The sequence below is a fragment of the Corylus avellana genome, chromosome ca10, assembly GCF_901000735.1.
Source record: "Corylus avellana chromosome ca10, CavTom2PMs-1.0".
Classification (NCBI taxonomy): Eukaryota; Viridiplantae; Streptophyta; class Magnoliopsida; order Fagales; family Betulaceae; genus Corylus; species Corylus avellana.
This window is the reverse complement of record NC_081550.1, coordinates 422,904-438,604: the sequence shown is the minus strand read 5'-3', so window position 1 is coordinate 438,604 and position 15,701 is coordinate 422,904. Positions and strand designations below refer to the sequence as shown.

General features: G+C 35.6%; 1 protein-coding gene across 1 annotated transcript; it reads left to right on the top strand.

Annotated features, from left to right (window-relative positions):
- Positions 1 to 3,759: 3,759 nt before the first annotated feature.
- Positions 3,760 to 15,192, top strand: LOC132163363 (uncharacterized). Its single transcript, XM_059573625.1, has 20 exons — positions 3,760 to 5,125; positions 5,847 to 6,050; positions 7,870 to 7,974; positions 8,087 to 8,152; positions 8,235 to 8,399; positions 8,992 to 9,066; positions 9,190 to 9,344; positions 9,772 to 9,907; positions 9,994 to 10,063; positions 10,171 to 10,298; positions 10,469 to 10,525; positions 10,925 to 11,110; positions 11,245 to 11,337; positions 13,056 to 13,141; positions 13,230 to 13,296; positions 13,376 to 13,442; positions 13,525 to 13,661; positions 13,786 to 13,877; positions 13,994 to 14,060; positions 14,577 to 15,192. Exons 1-20 carry the CDS (start codon positions 3,896 to 3,898, stop codon positions 14,739 to 14,741), a joined length of 3,351 nt encoding a protein of 1,116 aa, XP_059429608.1. The 5' UTR covers positions 3,760 to 3,895; the 3' UTR covers positions 14,742 to 15,192.
- Positions 15,193 to 15,701: the final 509 nt, after the last annotated feature.

The window sequence follows — 15,701 nt, the reverse complement described above, 5'->3', positions numbered from 1 at the left end:
ATGGAAGCTATTTTTTTAACTCCAAGACAAGAGTAGAGTAATCACAAGAACATAATCAAAAATTTGTTTATTCATCAATTATAATATGTATTCACTAGAGTACAAATAGATACTCTAATCATAATTTAACTGACTTTAGACCAAGCTCATTATTTAATTATAAAATAACACTTAATTACCGATTAATGGTTATTAAAACTCCTAACTGCATTACATTTCATCTTTTAGAAATGGGCATTTTGAGCATATTTTGGAATTTTGGGCCTTCATTGAGCCTCTTTTTATGGCTTATTTTGTATGGTTTTGGGCATTTTTTAAATAATTAGAAGGCTTCAAAATGTAACAAATCTCAATACTGATAAATGCTATAGCATCTACTATATATTGTCCTTCATCTATCACTCTCCATCCTCATTTTTAAAAAATCAACCATTGAATTCATCTTCCTTTAGGTGGGTTCTACAAATTTAATAATTTTTTAAAAATATATATATAGAGAACGACAATAGTAGATATTCTAGCATTTCTCGCTCAATAATATTATATTTCAAATAAAATTGGGAGGATTTTTTTTTTCCCATTAATCATTGATTTCCAGTTTAGTTACTAGTTACTTACAAATAGTGGAGTCTTTTTATATTTTTATATAAGAGCTGGTTGCCATGGATTATGTCAAACATTTTTGGCAACCATTCAAAATGCTCTTGGTTGTCAACTGTTTAGTATTATTGACTCTTTCATTAGGTATAACCGCTTTAACCATTTATCTAGTTTTCAATTTTATCCTTGATCATCATCTCACTTGATTCCCCATTTTATTCTTGAGACATCCATTTTTTATATGAATCTATTTCTCTTTTACCTTTTTTATCCTTTTTGTTAGAGTTGGTGTGAGAGAGAGAGAGAGAAAAAACCAAATGCTTTTTTAAAGGATTTGTTAAGGGATAAAAGGTTTAAAAGATAATGTTTTATGACCATTCATGTTAGATTTAAGGTATAAACAATAAGAATTAAGGTCAAAAGTCTCACTTGCTACCACATATGAATTGCCTTAACAAGATTTAAAAGTCGGTTCCATTTATTATTATTTTTTTTTTCGTATAGTGTTTTTTATTTGAAAAGAACGTTCTCATATGACATAAGGGTGAAAGTAATTTTTAAATTATTTGTTTTGAAAAAGATAATGAATAATATCAGACATTATAATCATTTCATACCGACTGATATAGTGTGTTTTAAGTAACCCAACTTAAAACAAAACACGTGGAAAAAATAAAATAGAGAAAAAAAAATATTATCAAACAAAACACTTTTTGTCCTAAACTATGTCAAAAGGATTTTATTTAAATTGATATTTGCCTAATATATATATATAATTCACGAATTTTTCAAAATGTAAGAATAAAAAATGCATCTAAATTTTGATAAAATTAATTAGCCCCCCCCCCATTCAATGCATCTCGTCTTTATAAGATCTGTCATCTACTGATCAGAAAACGTTGGATAAATTTCAAACGTACCGTACAAGATGCCAAACGCCAAGCCAAAAAAAAAATTGAAGTCCCCAAGATAGTCCCGCTAGAAAACACCCATTTTCTCGGCCAAAGTGAAAGCACGCACGATTGTGACAATTTTAATGCTAACAAAATAATTAAACTCACAAATTTAATAAAAATAAATAATAGATCCCCAATAATGGAAGACACAAACTTTATAACTCGGTCGGATTTTTATTAAAATAATATGTAATTCAGAGTATTTGTATGCGGGGTCACATGTTCTATTAAGAAAATATAAAAATTAAAATTGATTTTCGATGAGATTTAAAATGTATTTAAGAAACACAAATAGATCCATAAGCTAAACTTTTATATTAGCATCAATTATAATGCAACAAGTATCTCTTATAATATATACATATATATAATGGATGGATCATGGGGCTGGTCGAGTCAATCCCATTTGGCCAGAGAGGTAGCTCGACTTCCTGGGATGGACGAACCACCTCATGTCTATTGAAGTTGTTCAGTTACTTCAAATGGTCAAATGAGAGTGATTTAAACCATCTATTATGAGTAGATTTGAGAGTGGTTGAACCAGCCTTCTCATTTGATCAAATGGGGTGGCTTGATCACTGCTCCATTTTTTTTCTTTTTGCTTTCTTATATATTTTTTGAAAGAGAAATGCTACATATACTAACTATTTTATTAATAGAAGTTTGCTAAACTGATGTGCAGTTTATTTATTGAAAAAAAAAAACAATTAATTAAAATAAATGTAACGAGTACCAATGAATAACCTATACATCAGTTTAGTAAGCCTCTGTTAGTAAAATAGTTAGTACCCATAATATTTCTCTTATATATATATATATATTCCGAAATACTATTTTTCTCTTCTCCTTCTCTGATCATCAGTGAAATCTCACAGTATGTATGTAAGAGTTTCATCCATGTATTACAAAATATTTCATTCAATTAAAGCTTCTTCAAGCTAGTTTTACAGTATCATATTTTCGTAAGTACTTATTTTTCATATATCTTATTTTCATTATGTATATTATTGAATTTATAGTTCCAATTGAAGTATCTTCAACATTTCATATTCATATCCAATCATGTGAATCTATAGTTGCTTTAGGAATGTTATATTATTATTCATTAACTATATCAGGTAAATAAGGCAAACTAGATCTAGAGCTCGTAGAGGAAGTGGATATAAACAACTTAGACATCATTCAAAATATTTGTTAAGAACAAGAGAACAAAATTGAAGACTTTCTACTTCCAAATGATTATCTTTAACAGGTCTTTAAGTGTTCTGGAATAGCTCTTTGTGTGTCCTCTCGACTTACAAGCCTACTCGGCCTAACTGCGTTGACGGCACATTGATGGCATAGAGCGTACATCCCATATAACTCAAAGATTTTGTTAAAGATAACATCTGAAAATATACTTGTTTTACAATTCCGTTTTTTAAAATTAACAAATATATGAACGGATATCAAGATGAATAGATCAAACATACATGGCTTTGATACCAAGAGGGGACTCGCATAACGAGTTGACATAAACGAAAGAATTAAAGACATAGTGATGAATTTAAACAGAGACTGCTTATAAGATTCTAGACTGAATATGAACAAAATATATAGATGGATACACAAAGATATAAACATAAATATGAAATGTTGAAGATACTTTAATTGAAACTATAAATTAAAGAATATACATAATGAAAATAAAATATATGAAAATAAGTACTTACGAAAATATGATGCTGTAAAATTATGGAATAATGTTATTTGAAGTGACATGTATCTAGACACTTTGACTGTTTTTGTCAAAAGTTGTATGGACGGATGGTGATGGACCTATCCTATAACGCTATAATTATTTCGTAATGTTAATGTGACTGTTTAAATAAATTTTTAGTTAAAAAAATAATTAATTAAAGAGTTAATTAAAAATAGCACATGAATATTGTTGGGATAATTATAAAATAAAATATGGTATATAATATTACTTTTATGTTTTTTGTTTACTTAAAAAATGTTTTAAGTTACTTTTTAAATTCCAACATGAGCTCATTTTGTATTTTTTCAATTTTAAATTATCGAGTAAATATTTTATTTCCCTCCAAAAAAATAAAGGTTGAACATTTAATCATGACGCATAAAAATACAGCTCAGCTTTCCCTCTTTTTCCTAATCCCTACAACCCCACTCTGCCACCCTACTTTCTTCAAAATCCCCAACCTCTCCCCCCACTATCACACGCACGCACACACAAAGAGAGTGTGTGGGGGAGAGAGAGAGAGAGACAGAGAGAAGAGAGAGAGAGCGCTGCGAGAGGCACCGTTTTCATCATCGCCACCAAACCCTAGCTCGCTCCAATGGATCCCGAGTCGACTCAGCTCCAGCAGGCCCAACTGGCGGCCTTACTCGGCCCCGACTCGGCCCCCTTCGAGACCCTAATCTCGCACCTGATGTCCTCGTCCAACGAGCTTCGCTCCCAGGCCGAATCCATCTTCAACCTCTGCAAGCAGACCGACCCCAACTCGCTCTCCCTCAAGCTCGCCCACCTTCTCCAGTCCTCTCCCCACCTAGAGGCACGCGCCATGTCTGCGATCCTCCTCCGCAAGCAGCTCACGCGCGACGATTCTTATCTCTGGCCGCGACTCAGCGCTCCCACTCAGTCCTCGATTAAGTCCATCCTCCTCTCCTCTATCCAGCGCGAGGACTCCAAGTCAATCTCCAAGAAGCTTTGCGACACCGTTTCGGAGCTCGCCTCCGGTATTTTGCCTGATAACGGCTGGCCAGAGCTGCTTCCGTTCATGTTCCAATGCGTCTCGTCCGATTCCCCGAAGATGCAGGAATCGGCGTTCCTGATCTTCGCGCAGCTCTCGCAGTACATAGGCGACACGCTCGTCCCGCACATCAAGCACCTCCACGCCGTGTTTTTGCAGTGCTTGACGGCGTCGCCGAGTTCGGACGTCAAGATCGCGGCGCTCAACGCGGCGATCAATTTCATTCAGTGTTTGTCGAACTCAGCGGATCGGGACCGGTTCCAGGACCTCTTGCCGGCGATGATGACGACGTTGACCGAGGCGCTGAACAACGGTAACGAGGCGACGGCGCAGGAGGCGTTAGAGTTGTTGATCGAGCTAGCAGGGACCGAGCCGAGGTTCCTCCGGCGGCAGTTAGTCGACGTCGTTGGCTCGATGCTGCAGATTGCGGAGGCGGAGTCGTTGGAGGAAGGGACGAGGCATTTGGCGATCGAGTTCGTGATCACGCTCGCCGAGGCGAGGGAGAGGGCGCCCGGTATGATGCGAAAGCTGCCGCAGTTCATAAGCCGGCTATTCGCTATTCTGATGAAGATGCTTTTGGATATTGAGGACGATCCTGCGTGGCATACCGCGGAGAGCGAGGAGGAGGATGCAGGCGAGACGAGCAATTATAGTGTCGCGCAGGAGTGTTTGGACCGGCTGTCGATTTCGTTGGGGGGTAATACGATTGTTCCGGTGGCGTCGGAGCAGTTGCCGGTATATTTGGCGGCTCCTGAGTGGCAGAAGCATCACGCTGCTCTGATTGCCCTTGCGCAGATCGCTGAGGGTTGCGCGAAGGTGATGATAATGCTTTCAGTGCTATTTCATTTGGTTCCTAGTAGTGTCCTATGATTATATTTACTTCTCGTGTGTTTGAAATGTGAATTTGAAGAACGATGAGTTGTGGGTTAAATTCTTATGGTGAAGTATATACATTTTGATTTTGATTTCCATTTTTTTTTATTGATGTGTGTCTCTGCTCTACAATATTTGGTAATGGAATTGGTGATGCTGGTGAGTTCTTAGAATGCTTCTATGGTTCTTCATGTGAGCATGCGTTGTAATTAGATGCTTCACATGCTAGATATGCGGTGGTGACAGAAGCTCGGCACTGGCTATCTATAAAGTCCCCATTATGCTTTGAACTTATTCTTTGTCATTGCTTTTTGTGTGAATTTGAATGGGGCAGCTTTGGATAGACGTTAAAACATTTGGTCGGTTACTTACATTGTTTGATAATGACACTTGAAATAGATTAGTGAAAATGTTTTTAGTACCTGGACATGTCTTAAGAATAAATACACACCTAGTGGAGTCTTGGGTCCTCTTGTTTTCTTTTGATTCCCGTGTTCGTTGTGCTCACTAGATGAAGTTTCTAAGGACTCTCTTTTGTGGTAATTATGTTAAAACAAATTTACTTGACAAAGCGTTTTGCAAACCATGCCTTTTCTGTTTGTTTGAATGGAATTATATTCCTTTGTTGTCTTCGTGATTGTTGACATGTTCCCTATTTTCACAGGTGATGTTAAAAAACTTGGACCAAGTGGTGGCAATGGTTCTAAATTCTTTCCAAGATCCACACCCGCGTGTGAGGTGGGCAGCTATAAATGCAATTGGGCAACTATCTACGGATTTGGGTCCAGACTTGCAAGTTCAGTACCATGTGCGGGTGCTGCCAGCACTTGCTGCAGCTATGGATGACTTTCAGAATCCCAGAGTACAGGTTAGTTGCAGTTTGGGCATTTTGTGTTTCTTTGAATAAGATTTCCCTTTTGTTTCTTATAGTGTTATGCCGTTAGTTGCTCACTCTAATGGACTAGAGTGGATTGAGCCTCCTTTTGGACCTATGTGATCAAACTACTGTGCTAGTCTGCTAGAGTAAGATTTTTCCTTGTCATGACATCACAGTCATCAAGGGAATAAAGCTTTAGCTGATAACTTGATATAGGAGTAAGGATCATTCTAGAACCAATAGAAACTTAGGTCCCGAGTTCTTTTCTTGGAATGCCCCCCCTCAAATTAATACATTTTCACTTATCAAAAAGAACCAATAGAAACTTATGGAATAAAATATGTTGTCTCAAAATCTGATAGTCTGAATTTGTTTCTAGGGACTTATTTTTGGTTGCAGCCTTCCTTTTTAGCTGTTAAGATGTAAATATGTGATCTGGAGAGTTCCAAGTCTATTTTCTAGTATGTAATAATAAATGCTTGAATAGCTACTTTGTTGCTCAAAATGAGTCCTACAATTGCACTAATGTTATTTGTTAAATATTTGCACATAGTTTTACTTGTGAACATTGACAAAGTATTTGTGAAGTTCTCATTTGGAAATTTACATTTTACCCATCTATTGAAAATGAGCGGTTGTGGTCAACAGATAGGAAAATGATTATACCAGCATCTTGTTGTATGGCTTGGACTTGGAGCATAACTCTGTGACTTTAATTTTTTTTTTTTAAATAAAGAATACAACTTTTTCTTGAAAGTGTCCGACTTCCTGATTATAGTTTAGTAATTTGTTTGCATTTTACCATTCAACATCTCTTTATACATTTTGATTTAAATGGTATCTAGGTGTGATTTGAAATCAAAATGGGTATTACTTGATATCGCATCACAAAACAGTGTTTTTTTTTTTTTTTGGTTTTCCTCTTAAAAAATTTAGGCTTGAAATAGAAAATTGAAGTACATCTCCCTCTAACTGTGCTTTTGACTGCCTTATTTATACCCATCAGTTTATTTAGGTTGAAATTAACCACAAAAACTTTATTCTTTTGCCTGCTGGGGTGGGGCGGGGTGTTCTAACTAAATCTACTGTACTTGGAATCTAAAATGTGTCCAGCATCACTTAACGCATTTATATGAAGTGATGGATTCAAACACAACTTTGGTAATGTTTGTTATAAGATGGATTCATCCTGTTTGGAATCGAGAGAAAAGAACAGAATGTTTTATTGAGAAATGATTGTTGTCAATAATTTGCCCATATTTCTCCCATATTCTCCTATACATTCAATAGATCAATCATTAGATTTGTGGGGCCCACCATTGGCTTATGTGGAGTTGATTTGTAAGATGAGATGGAGAAAATATGGGAAAAATATTGACACCAATTATTTCTCTATTTTATTTGTTAGAAGTGTAAAGGCCTTGTTAAAATTCTTTGTTAATAACAGATTTAGAGTTGGGTGAGGTGAATAAATGGATGGAGTACTATAAATTCAAACTTGGGGAAATAAATATATATCAGGTTTTGTAAAATATGGCTAAAAGTATTTCATATCATCATATTAGTGTTCGTGCTTAGTATGCTACCTTTTAGTTGCTTGAATTATATTCGCATGTAGATTGAAAGCTTTGGTCTCCTGGTGTATTTAATACGCTGTTGTTTTGGTTCTTGAGGCGACTTGGTGAATGGTGATTTAAGTTTTTTTTTTTTTTTTTTTTTTTTTAATTGTAGTGTGTGTATTCAAAGGTTATCAATTCTATTTTTGAGCAGTGGTTTATTCATTGTTCTATCCAAATTTTTGTATCTACAGGCACATGCCGCTTCAGCAGTGCTCAACTTCAGTGAGAACTGCACACCAGATATCTTAACTCCTTACTTGGATGGAATAGTGAGCAAATTGCTTGTACTTCTTCAGGTATCTCAGCAGAAAAAAGCACTAACACATTTGCAATGCAAACACTTAATTATATTTGTATGAACACATAGTTATTTCTGTTAGGTCTTATTATCTTGTATGTATCTTGCAGAATGGCAAACAAATGGTGCAAGAAGGTGCCTTGACTGCTTTAGCATCAGTTGCTGATTCATCTCAGGTACTTCATGAGATTGTCTGGTCATTAATTTTGTTTTTGTTTTCTTGTGAATGACTCTGTTTAACGGTAAGCATATCTGTAGGAGCACTTCCAAAAATATTATGACGCAGTTATACCTTACCTGAAAGCAATCTTGGTAAATGCCACTGACAAATCTAATCGCATGCTCCGTGCCAAATCCATGGAGTGCATTAGTTTGGTTGGAATGGCTGTTGGAAAGGAGAAGTTTAGGGATGATGCAAAGCAGGTAAGTAGCATTATATACATAGAACTCTCCTGAATCAAGTACTTTCTACTGCTAGCCCTTTACTCTCTTTGAGAGTGCATTTTAATTTTAAAATTGGTTTGTTTAATCTCAAAGGGTAATGTACTGATAAATGAATTTCAAGGGTTTCTTGTAAGCCTTACTATTTGTTCAACTAGTCCTTTATTCACAGAGCCTAAAATGCAAACTTTGTAACTTTTTTTTTAAATTTTTTTATTAAATATCAAAGCCTTCTCTCTCTCTCTCTCTCCTCTCTTTATTTCTCCACTACTGAGAAGCTCCAAATGTGTGTTTTTCTTTATATCATTAAAAGCACAAAGCGCAACCTAGGTATACAGGAAGTATACAAGAATCTAATCCTATTATAGCATAACAATCTAAAGTTTACATCCATTTTAGGGAATGAAATTGTAATTTAAGTCTTGCAATCAATTAATTCACTGCTTTCTTTTCTTCTTTTCAAAATTTTGAGGGTGATTTTGTGGTGGACAATGTGTATTAGTTTATTTATGTAGGCAAAACTTCTATCTAATGTTTTTGTATTTTTTATTTTTATTTTAATTTTTTATACAAGGTTATGGAAGTGCTTATGTCTTTGCAAGGATCTCAGTTGGAGACAGATGATCCAACAACAAGTTACATGCTACAAGTAGGTTTTATCATTTAAAATGTGCTGAAAACATCATCATATCATATAATAATCATTATTATTAGTGTTGTCATTATTATTAATGCTATTTTCCTTGTATCATAATTATTCTACAATTTATAGGCATGGGCCAGGCTTTGCAAGTGTTTGGGACAAGATTTTCTTCCTTATATGAGTGTTGTCATGCCCCCTCTCCTTCTGTCTGCTCAACTCAAGCCTGACGTAACCATTACATCTGCAGATTCAGATAATGATATTGAAGACTCTGATGATGAAAGGTCTGCACATATTTTACTCCTTGAGGTTCATTTAATACCTGTACAACTGGACTTATGATTACACTATGTATAATGAGTGTCTATGTGTTAGCTCACTGGTTATCTGTATCCAATGACACTTGGTTTTCTATTATTTGAGCAATTCAAGTTTTCATTTTTTGCACCTTTGACAGATCTAGTTGTACGATCTCTTTTCTCTAATGTTCTTAACATCTCTCTCTCTCTCTCTCTCTCTCTCTCTTCACACATGCATACACGCATATACAAACAATACCGCAAATGCATATCCAAATGCACCTGCTACTGTTGCATTTGAAATCCTATCTTTGATGCTGCAACCATTGCATTTTAGGCAAGGTGTGTCAATGGTTGTGTTTGTCTTGCTAAATGGTATTGGCCATCTTTCTAAGAATTGTCTCTACTACAGTATGGAGACCATTACTCTTGGAGATAAAAGGATAGGGATCAAGACTAGTGTGCTAGAGGAAAAAGCTACAGCTTGTAATATGCTGTGTTGCTACGCTGATGAGCTGAAAGAAGGATTCTTTCCATGGATTGATCAGGTGCGTCTAAGTGCATAGTTGTTGGACTTTTCTTAGTAGGCTTTGTAACAACTTGATAATTCAAGAATGATTTATCTGTTCTACAGGTTGCCCCGACGATGGTTCCACTTCTCAAATTTTATTTTCATGAAGAAGTTAGGAAAGCAGCTGTTTCAGGTATAGAATTGTTCATTTATATTATTTTCTTCTCTCCTTATCTTGTTCTCTCCTTTTCAACTCTTGCTTAATCTCCTGATGGGAGACGTGTACTTTTTTGTTTCTAGCCATGCCGGAACTACTGCGTTCTGCAAAATTAGCTGTGGAGAAGGGGCTAGCTCAAGGTCGTAATGAGTCCTATATTAAGCAATTGTCTGACTATATCGTTCCAGCTCTAGTGGAGGCATTACATAAGGTAATTGTTCTTCTATCTAATATGTCATGTGCTTTTATTTAAGATTTAATACACCCCCTCCCCCCCTCCCCTATTTGGTCTGATATTTTAGGTTCTGATGGTTTAGAATTTTTTTTTTCTTTCTTTTGCTTTGATGGTGGTAAAGTAGTTAAATCAAATTTGCTTTGCAGGAACCTGATACAGAGATATGTGCAAGTATGTTGGATGCTTTAAATGAATGCGTACAGGTTTGTCATACTCTGATGTTTATTTGCATAACTTTCTTGGTGCCCAATTTTTCAGGTCTTTTGCAACTATTCTTTGTTAAATTCAACTTACCTGTTTGAATTCACCTTCTCAGTGTTGAATTGTGTTGGAATTCGTATATCTCCTTGTCATTTCTCTGCTAGAAGCTGCTAGTTAGGATTAAAAAAATTTGGATTTGATTCAGATCTTATTGGAAGGTATAGATTTGGATGATCCATAATGGGATCGTGTGAAGAAATTTCTGTCTGCCCCTTTGATTTGTGACAAATTTCCTTTTCAGAAGAAGAAACTGGTTTAGTGCCTTAGGAATTATGTGCACCAAACCTCTAATCAATGCAATCCTTAAAGCTATCTTACCAACTTTGTATTCTGTCTTTCAGATCTCTGGAACACTTTTGGATGAAAGCCAAGTGAAGTCCATCGTGGACGAGATAAAACAGGTTATCACAGCTAGTTCAACTAGAAAAAAAGAGAGAGCAGAGAGGACCAAAGCTGAAGATTTTGATGCTGAGGAGGGGGAATTGATTAAAGAGGAAAATGAGCAAGAGGAAGAAGTTTTTGACCAAGTTAGTTTTTCATATGCTATTCATTGGCGTTATGCACTTAAATGATAGATGAAATGCTTTATTTATCTAACTTTAGCAATATTTTGATTATCCTTGGAATCTCATGTTTCTGGCCTTAAACCTATTTGTTTTAGGTGGGTGAAATCTTGGGAACTTTGATCAAAACATTCAAAGCCGCTTTCTTGCCTTTCTTTGATGAGCTGTCATCATATCTAACACCTATGTGGGTAAGTTCTGCCATTCTATTGGTCCCTTCTTGAATCATGATTTATAATTTTGATATGTTTTGTTCCTCTTAAGGCATGTTTTGTGGACAATTGCAGTGTTAAAACATTTTGAGATATGCCTGTGTACTCCCTGTGTACTAGGGTTGCGCCCCTCTGCGCTTTGTTTAATATATCTTTTTTACTTATCAAAAAAAAAAAAAAAAAATTGCAGTGTTAAAACATTTTGAGATATGCCTTTCATTTACAGTTCATTGTTGCTAGATTTTGTCCTATCTTTTGCAGATTTGATCATGTTGAATTGATGCCATCATCTAACCATTTTTCTTTTCCTGGATTGGTTTCACAAATACTCTTTATTTCAATTTTTTTGCTTTAGCTGCTTATCCTGTACTATGTATCGAGTTATTTGTTTTTGTTTTTGTTTCTTTTTTTTTCCAATCACTAGTGAGCCCAATCAAAATATCTTGTTGAAAGTTGTAATATTCTAATTTTGGATTTGTAAGCACACTTTCCAATGATCTTAATCAAATATATCTTCAATTGCTTTCTTAAGAAGCTATAAGTAACATGAGCACAATCATCACGAATGATTGATTCATTGGATTTATTTTCAATGGGCCAATTGTGTTTAGTCATCTCTCTCTCTCTCTCTCTCTCTGAAGAGTTGTAGCAAGGGAATAGATTTATAGCCAGTCACAAAATAGGAGAAGACCCAAGGGGAAGGGGATGAAGTGCATGGAAGTGGAGCAAGTTGTATTTAGTGAAAAGTTTTGAGTGGGGCTAGTTCGATTATAATTTATATGCTTCGAAACATTGCTATGACTTTGGTCCAGCTGTTTTAAGTATAGGTATGCTGAGGTGAATGTACTAAAGATGCCAGAGTATGAGGGAGAGGATTTGAGCCTAGGCGTACCAGTGGATATGGCACAAGAGGAAGGTGGAATTCTATGGCGTAGTTTTGAGCAAACAATTTTGTAGTTGAACCGAGTGGCTGCTTCAAGCTTTTCTTGAGCATAGTTACGAACCATATCTTTAAAATGCCATTGCTATTTCATGGTTGTTGATTGCGCCTCATGATAGTCCTTAATTCTTTTTTTGTGGATTCTCTCCTATGCATGAATTCAGTAAAAAACATTTGCTTTGTATGCCTTGGCTGTAGCTTGTTGTCTCTTGAGGTTTATTATGAAAATCACATATCCCCTAGTGAATCCCATACATAGGAAGGATATTTGTTTACCTCCATGGAAGGGAAAGGCTTGAGGATAGGGTTGAAGGATGGATCAATCTGTGTATTAAATATGTGAAGACAATTTTTGTAGCTGAATTTAACGTCAATGAAACAGAAATTCCATTTGCATTAATTTTTTATTTTTTATTTTGTAGTCAGCTTGTCATTTTGAAAATATTATTGATTGTGTTTGATTTAATTAGGAAGACCTCATCTTATGTTCTTGTGATTCCTTCTAATTGAAAATGACTTTTTTTGGTTGATTTTTATGGTAAAGTCTAAAGGTGATTTAAACTCTTTCAATTCTATACGGGATACTTTGATTCTTTCGAACTCTTTGATTTGATGTAATGATCTTTTGTTTGTTTTTTTTTTTTTGGGTAAGTATTGATATTTTTGTTCTGTCAGCATTTTTTTTTTGTTGCTCTTAGCATTTTTTGATCCTTTATTTTTGCCCAATTCAAAACTGTTTTTCTTCTTCTGAATACAGGGTAAGGATAAGACACCTGAAGAGAGAAGGATTGCGATTTGCATCTTTGATGATGTGGCAGAGCAGTGTCGTGAAGCAGCGCTTAAGTATGCACTATCATGATGTTTGCTAGGGATCATTAATCGTCATAAAGAACATGTTATATTTTCTTTTCTTATATTGTGGATGGAACAGGTACTATGATACATTTCTTCCCTTCCTTTTGGAGGCTTGCAATGATGAGAATTCTGATGTCCGACAGGTCTGCACTTTCTAAACTGCCATAGTTCATATGTTTTAAGTTTACAGTTCTCATTTTAGTTGCACTACTATTTTTTCAGGCAGCTGTATATGGCCTTGGCGTTTGTGCAGAGTTCGGTGGGCCTGTATTTAAACATCTTGTCGGAGGTATCTCTGATTTCATCTCTTACAGGATTTGGTGCTAATATGTTGTTGTATAGTACTAACAATAATTATGGGCTTTGTCCAGAGGCTCTTTCGAGGTTAAATGTTGTGATACGGCATCCCAATGCCCTGGAACCTGATAACATCATGGCATATGATAATGCTGTTTCTGCTCTAGGAAAAATATGCCAGTTTCATCGTGACAGCATAGATTCAGCTCAGGTATTCCCATCTCTCTCTCCCTTTCCCTCCCCCCAGGCCCCCCTCCTCAACCAAAAAAAAAATAATAATAATAATAATAAATAGGTATTGAATGTAGTACTGTATGTCTTCTGGTGTTTGGCAGGTTGTTCCTGCATGGTTAAACTGCTTGCCAATTAAAGGTGATTTGATCGAGGCGAAAGTTGTTCATGAGCAGCTTTGTTCGATGGTGGAGAGGTAAGGACTTCAATTTTGGCCAACTTGCACTCCTCTCATTTGTTCTCTTTTAATTTATTTATGCCTCAGCATAACTATACCATCATATTGATCGAGGAGCTTCTTTCCATCTACAGGTCAGACAGGGAAATTTTGGGGCCCAACAATCAATATCTCCCAAAGATTGTTGCAGTATTTGCTGAGGTTAGTTTTGATTATTTTGTAGATTAGACACCCTTGATTCAACTGGATTATACAAAAAAAAAAAAAAAAAAATTCTTTTTGTGAATTCAAATCTCCCCAGTCTGTTGGATGGCCATTGAGCGTATAAGCTTTACAGCAGGTGGTGGTTAGACTAGCTAGTGCCTTATGTATTCTGTTCCTCTCTCTTACGTAGGTTTCTGCAATGAAGTGCATGTGTTGTAAATGCTTTTCGTCTACCATAAGATATGGGAGAAATAATTTGTATTCCTTGATTCTATTTAGCCATGACCTAAGTTGCAAGATCTTGGGATAAAAGATTTATTTGACACCAAGCTTTCTACCCATATCGAACACTTGTATTATTGTTGATTTTAGTGTAGAATGTTAATTACTGGTAAAATGACCTTGTATGTTCAAGTTATGTTGTGGTCTTATTCAAATGCTATCCAAGTGCATATACTTTTTAAAACTGCTTGCTATATTTTTCTCTAATTGAGGGGTGTGATTAATTGGTAGGTTCTATGTGCGGGTAAGGATCTAGCAACAGAACAAACTGCAAGCCGAATGATTAATCTGCTAAGGCAGCTTCAGCAGACCTTACCACCAGCTACCTTGGCCTCTACTTGGTCCTCCTTGCAGCCCCAGCAGCAGCTCGCATTGCAGTCTATCCTCTCGCAATAGCGCCATTGACGAAAAGGCAGCATCTTGCTGTGTGTTGAGGAGACACTGCTTTGTCTGGTCTTTCTGTGTGTGAAATATATTTGTCACCCATTCTTTTCCATAAGATGGTTCCACCATTCCTTGGGCATGATGCTTTACAGCAAGCCGGCATCAGTTTGAGTGTGATAGTCATCACTGCGATTGAAACGATCCGTTTTTGTAGAATGTGTATAGTTCAAGTGTTACTTATACTTTTATAGCGTGGTTTTGAGTCCATAAGAGAAGGGTAGGGAACTGTGATTTTTGAGAGATTTTTTTTTTTCTCCCCTTTTCCCCATTTTCTTCAAGGTTGGTGCGTGAGATTGAAGGGTTGCCAGGGAGGCAATTCCTGTCGCAGTTTTGGCCCATTGTGTTTATCATTTCATACACTCAAGAATATTCTTCCGAATTATTAATGGTGATTCTTTTATTACGCTTGTGGTTTTATTACTTTATTACCATGTCCAATACAATAAATGGTTTCTTTCTATACAAACAAACTAGCATGTAACCCGCGCTATGCACGGGATTCTTCATTATAATTTAATTTCAAAACTTAAACACATCTCATCTTACTTTTTATTATAAGTTAAAATATATGTGTAAAAATACATACTAAAGGCTATACACTAGTAAATTACGGTACTAAACATGTTTTTTTTTTTTTTTTTTTTGGAAATATACCAAACATTTACTTAATGAAAAGTAAAAAATAAAAAATAAAAATAGCAAAAAGGACACTTGAATTCTGATGATCAAAATATTAATAGAAAGTTAGTAGGAAACTCTGATATTGATGATGTGATATTTATTATATTGTAATACAAATAAAATTCATAAAGTTCTAATCATTTCAGAAAAAATACAGAGTAAAATAAACAAAATCTTCTCTCTTCTTTTTAATACAAAATAAAACATACATTTCACTCAATATTTAATGCA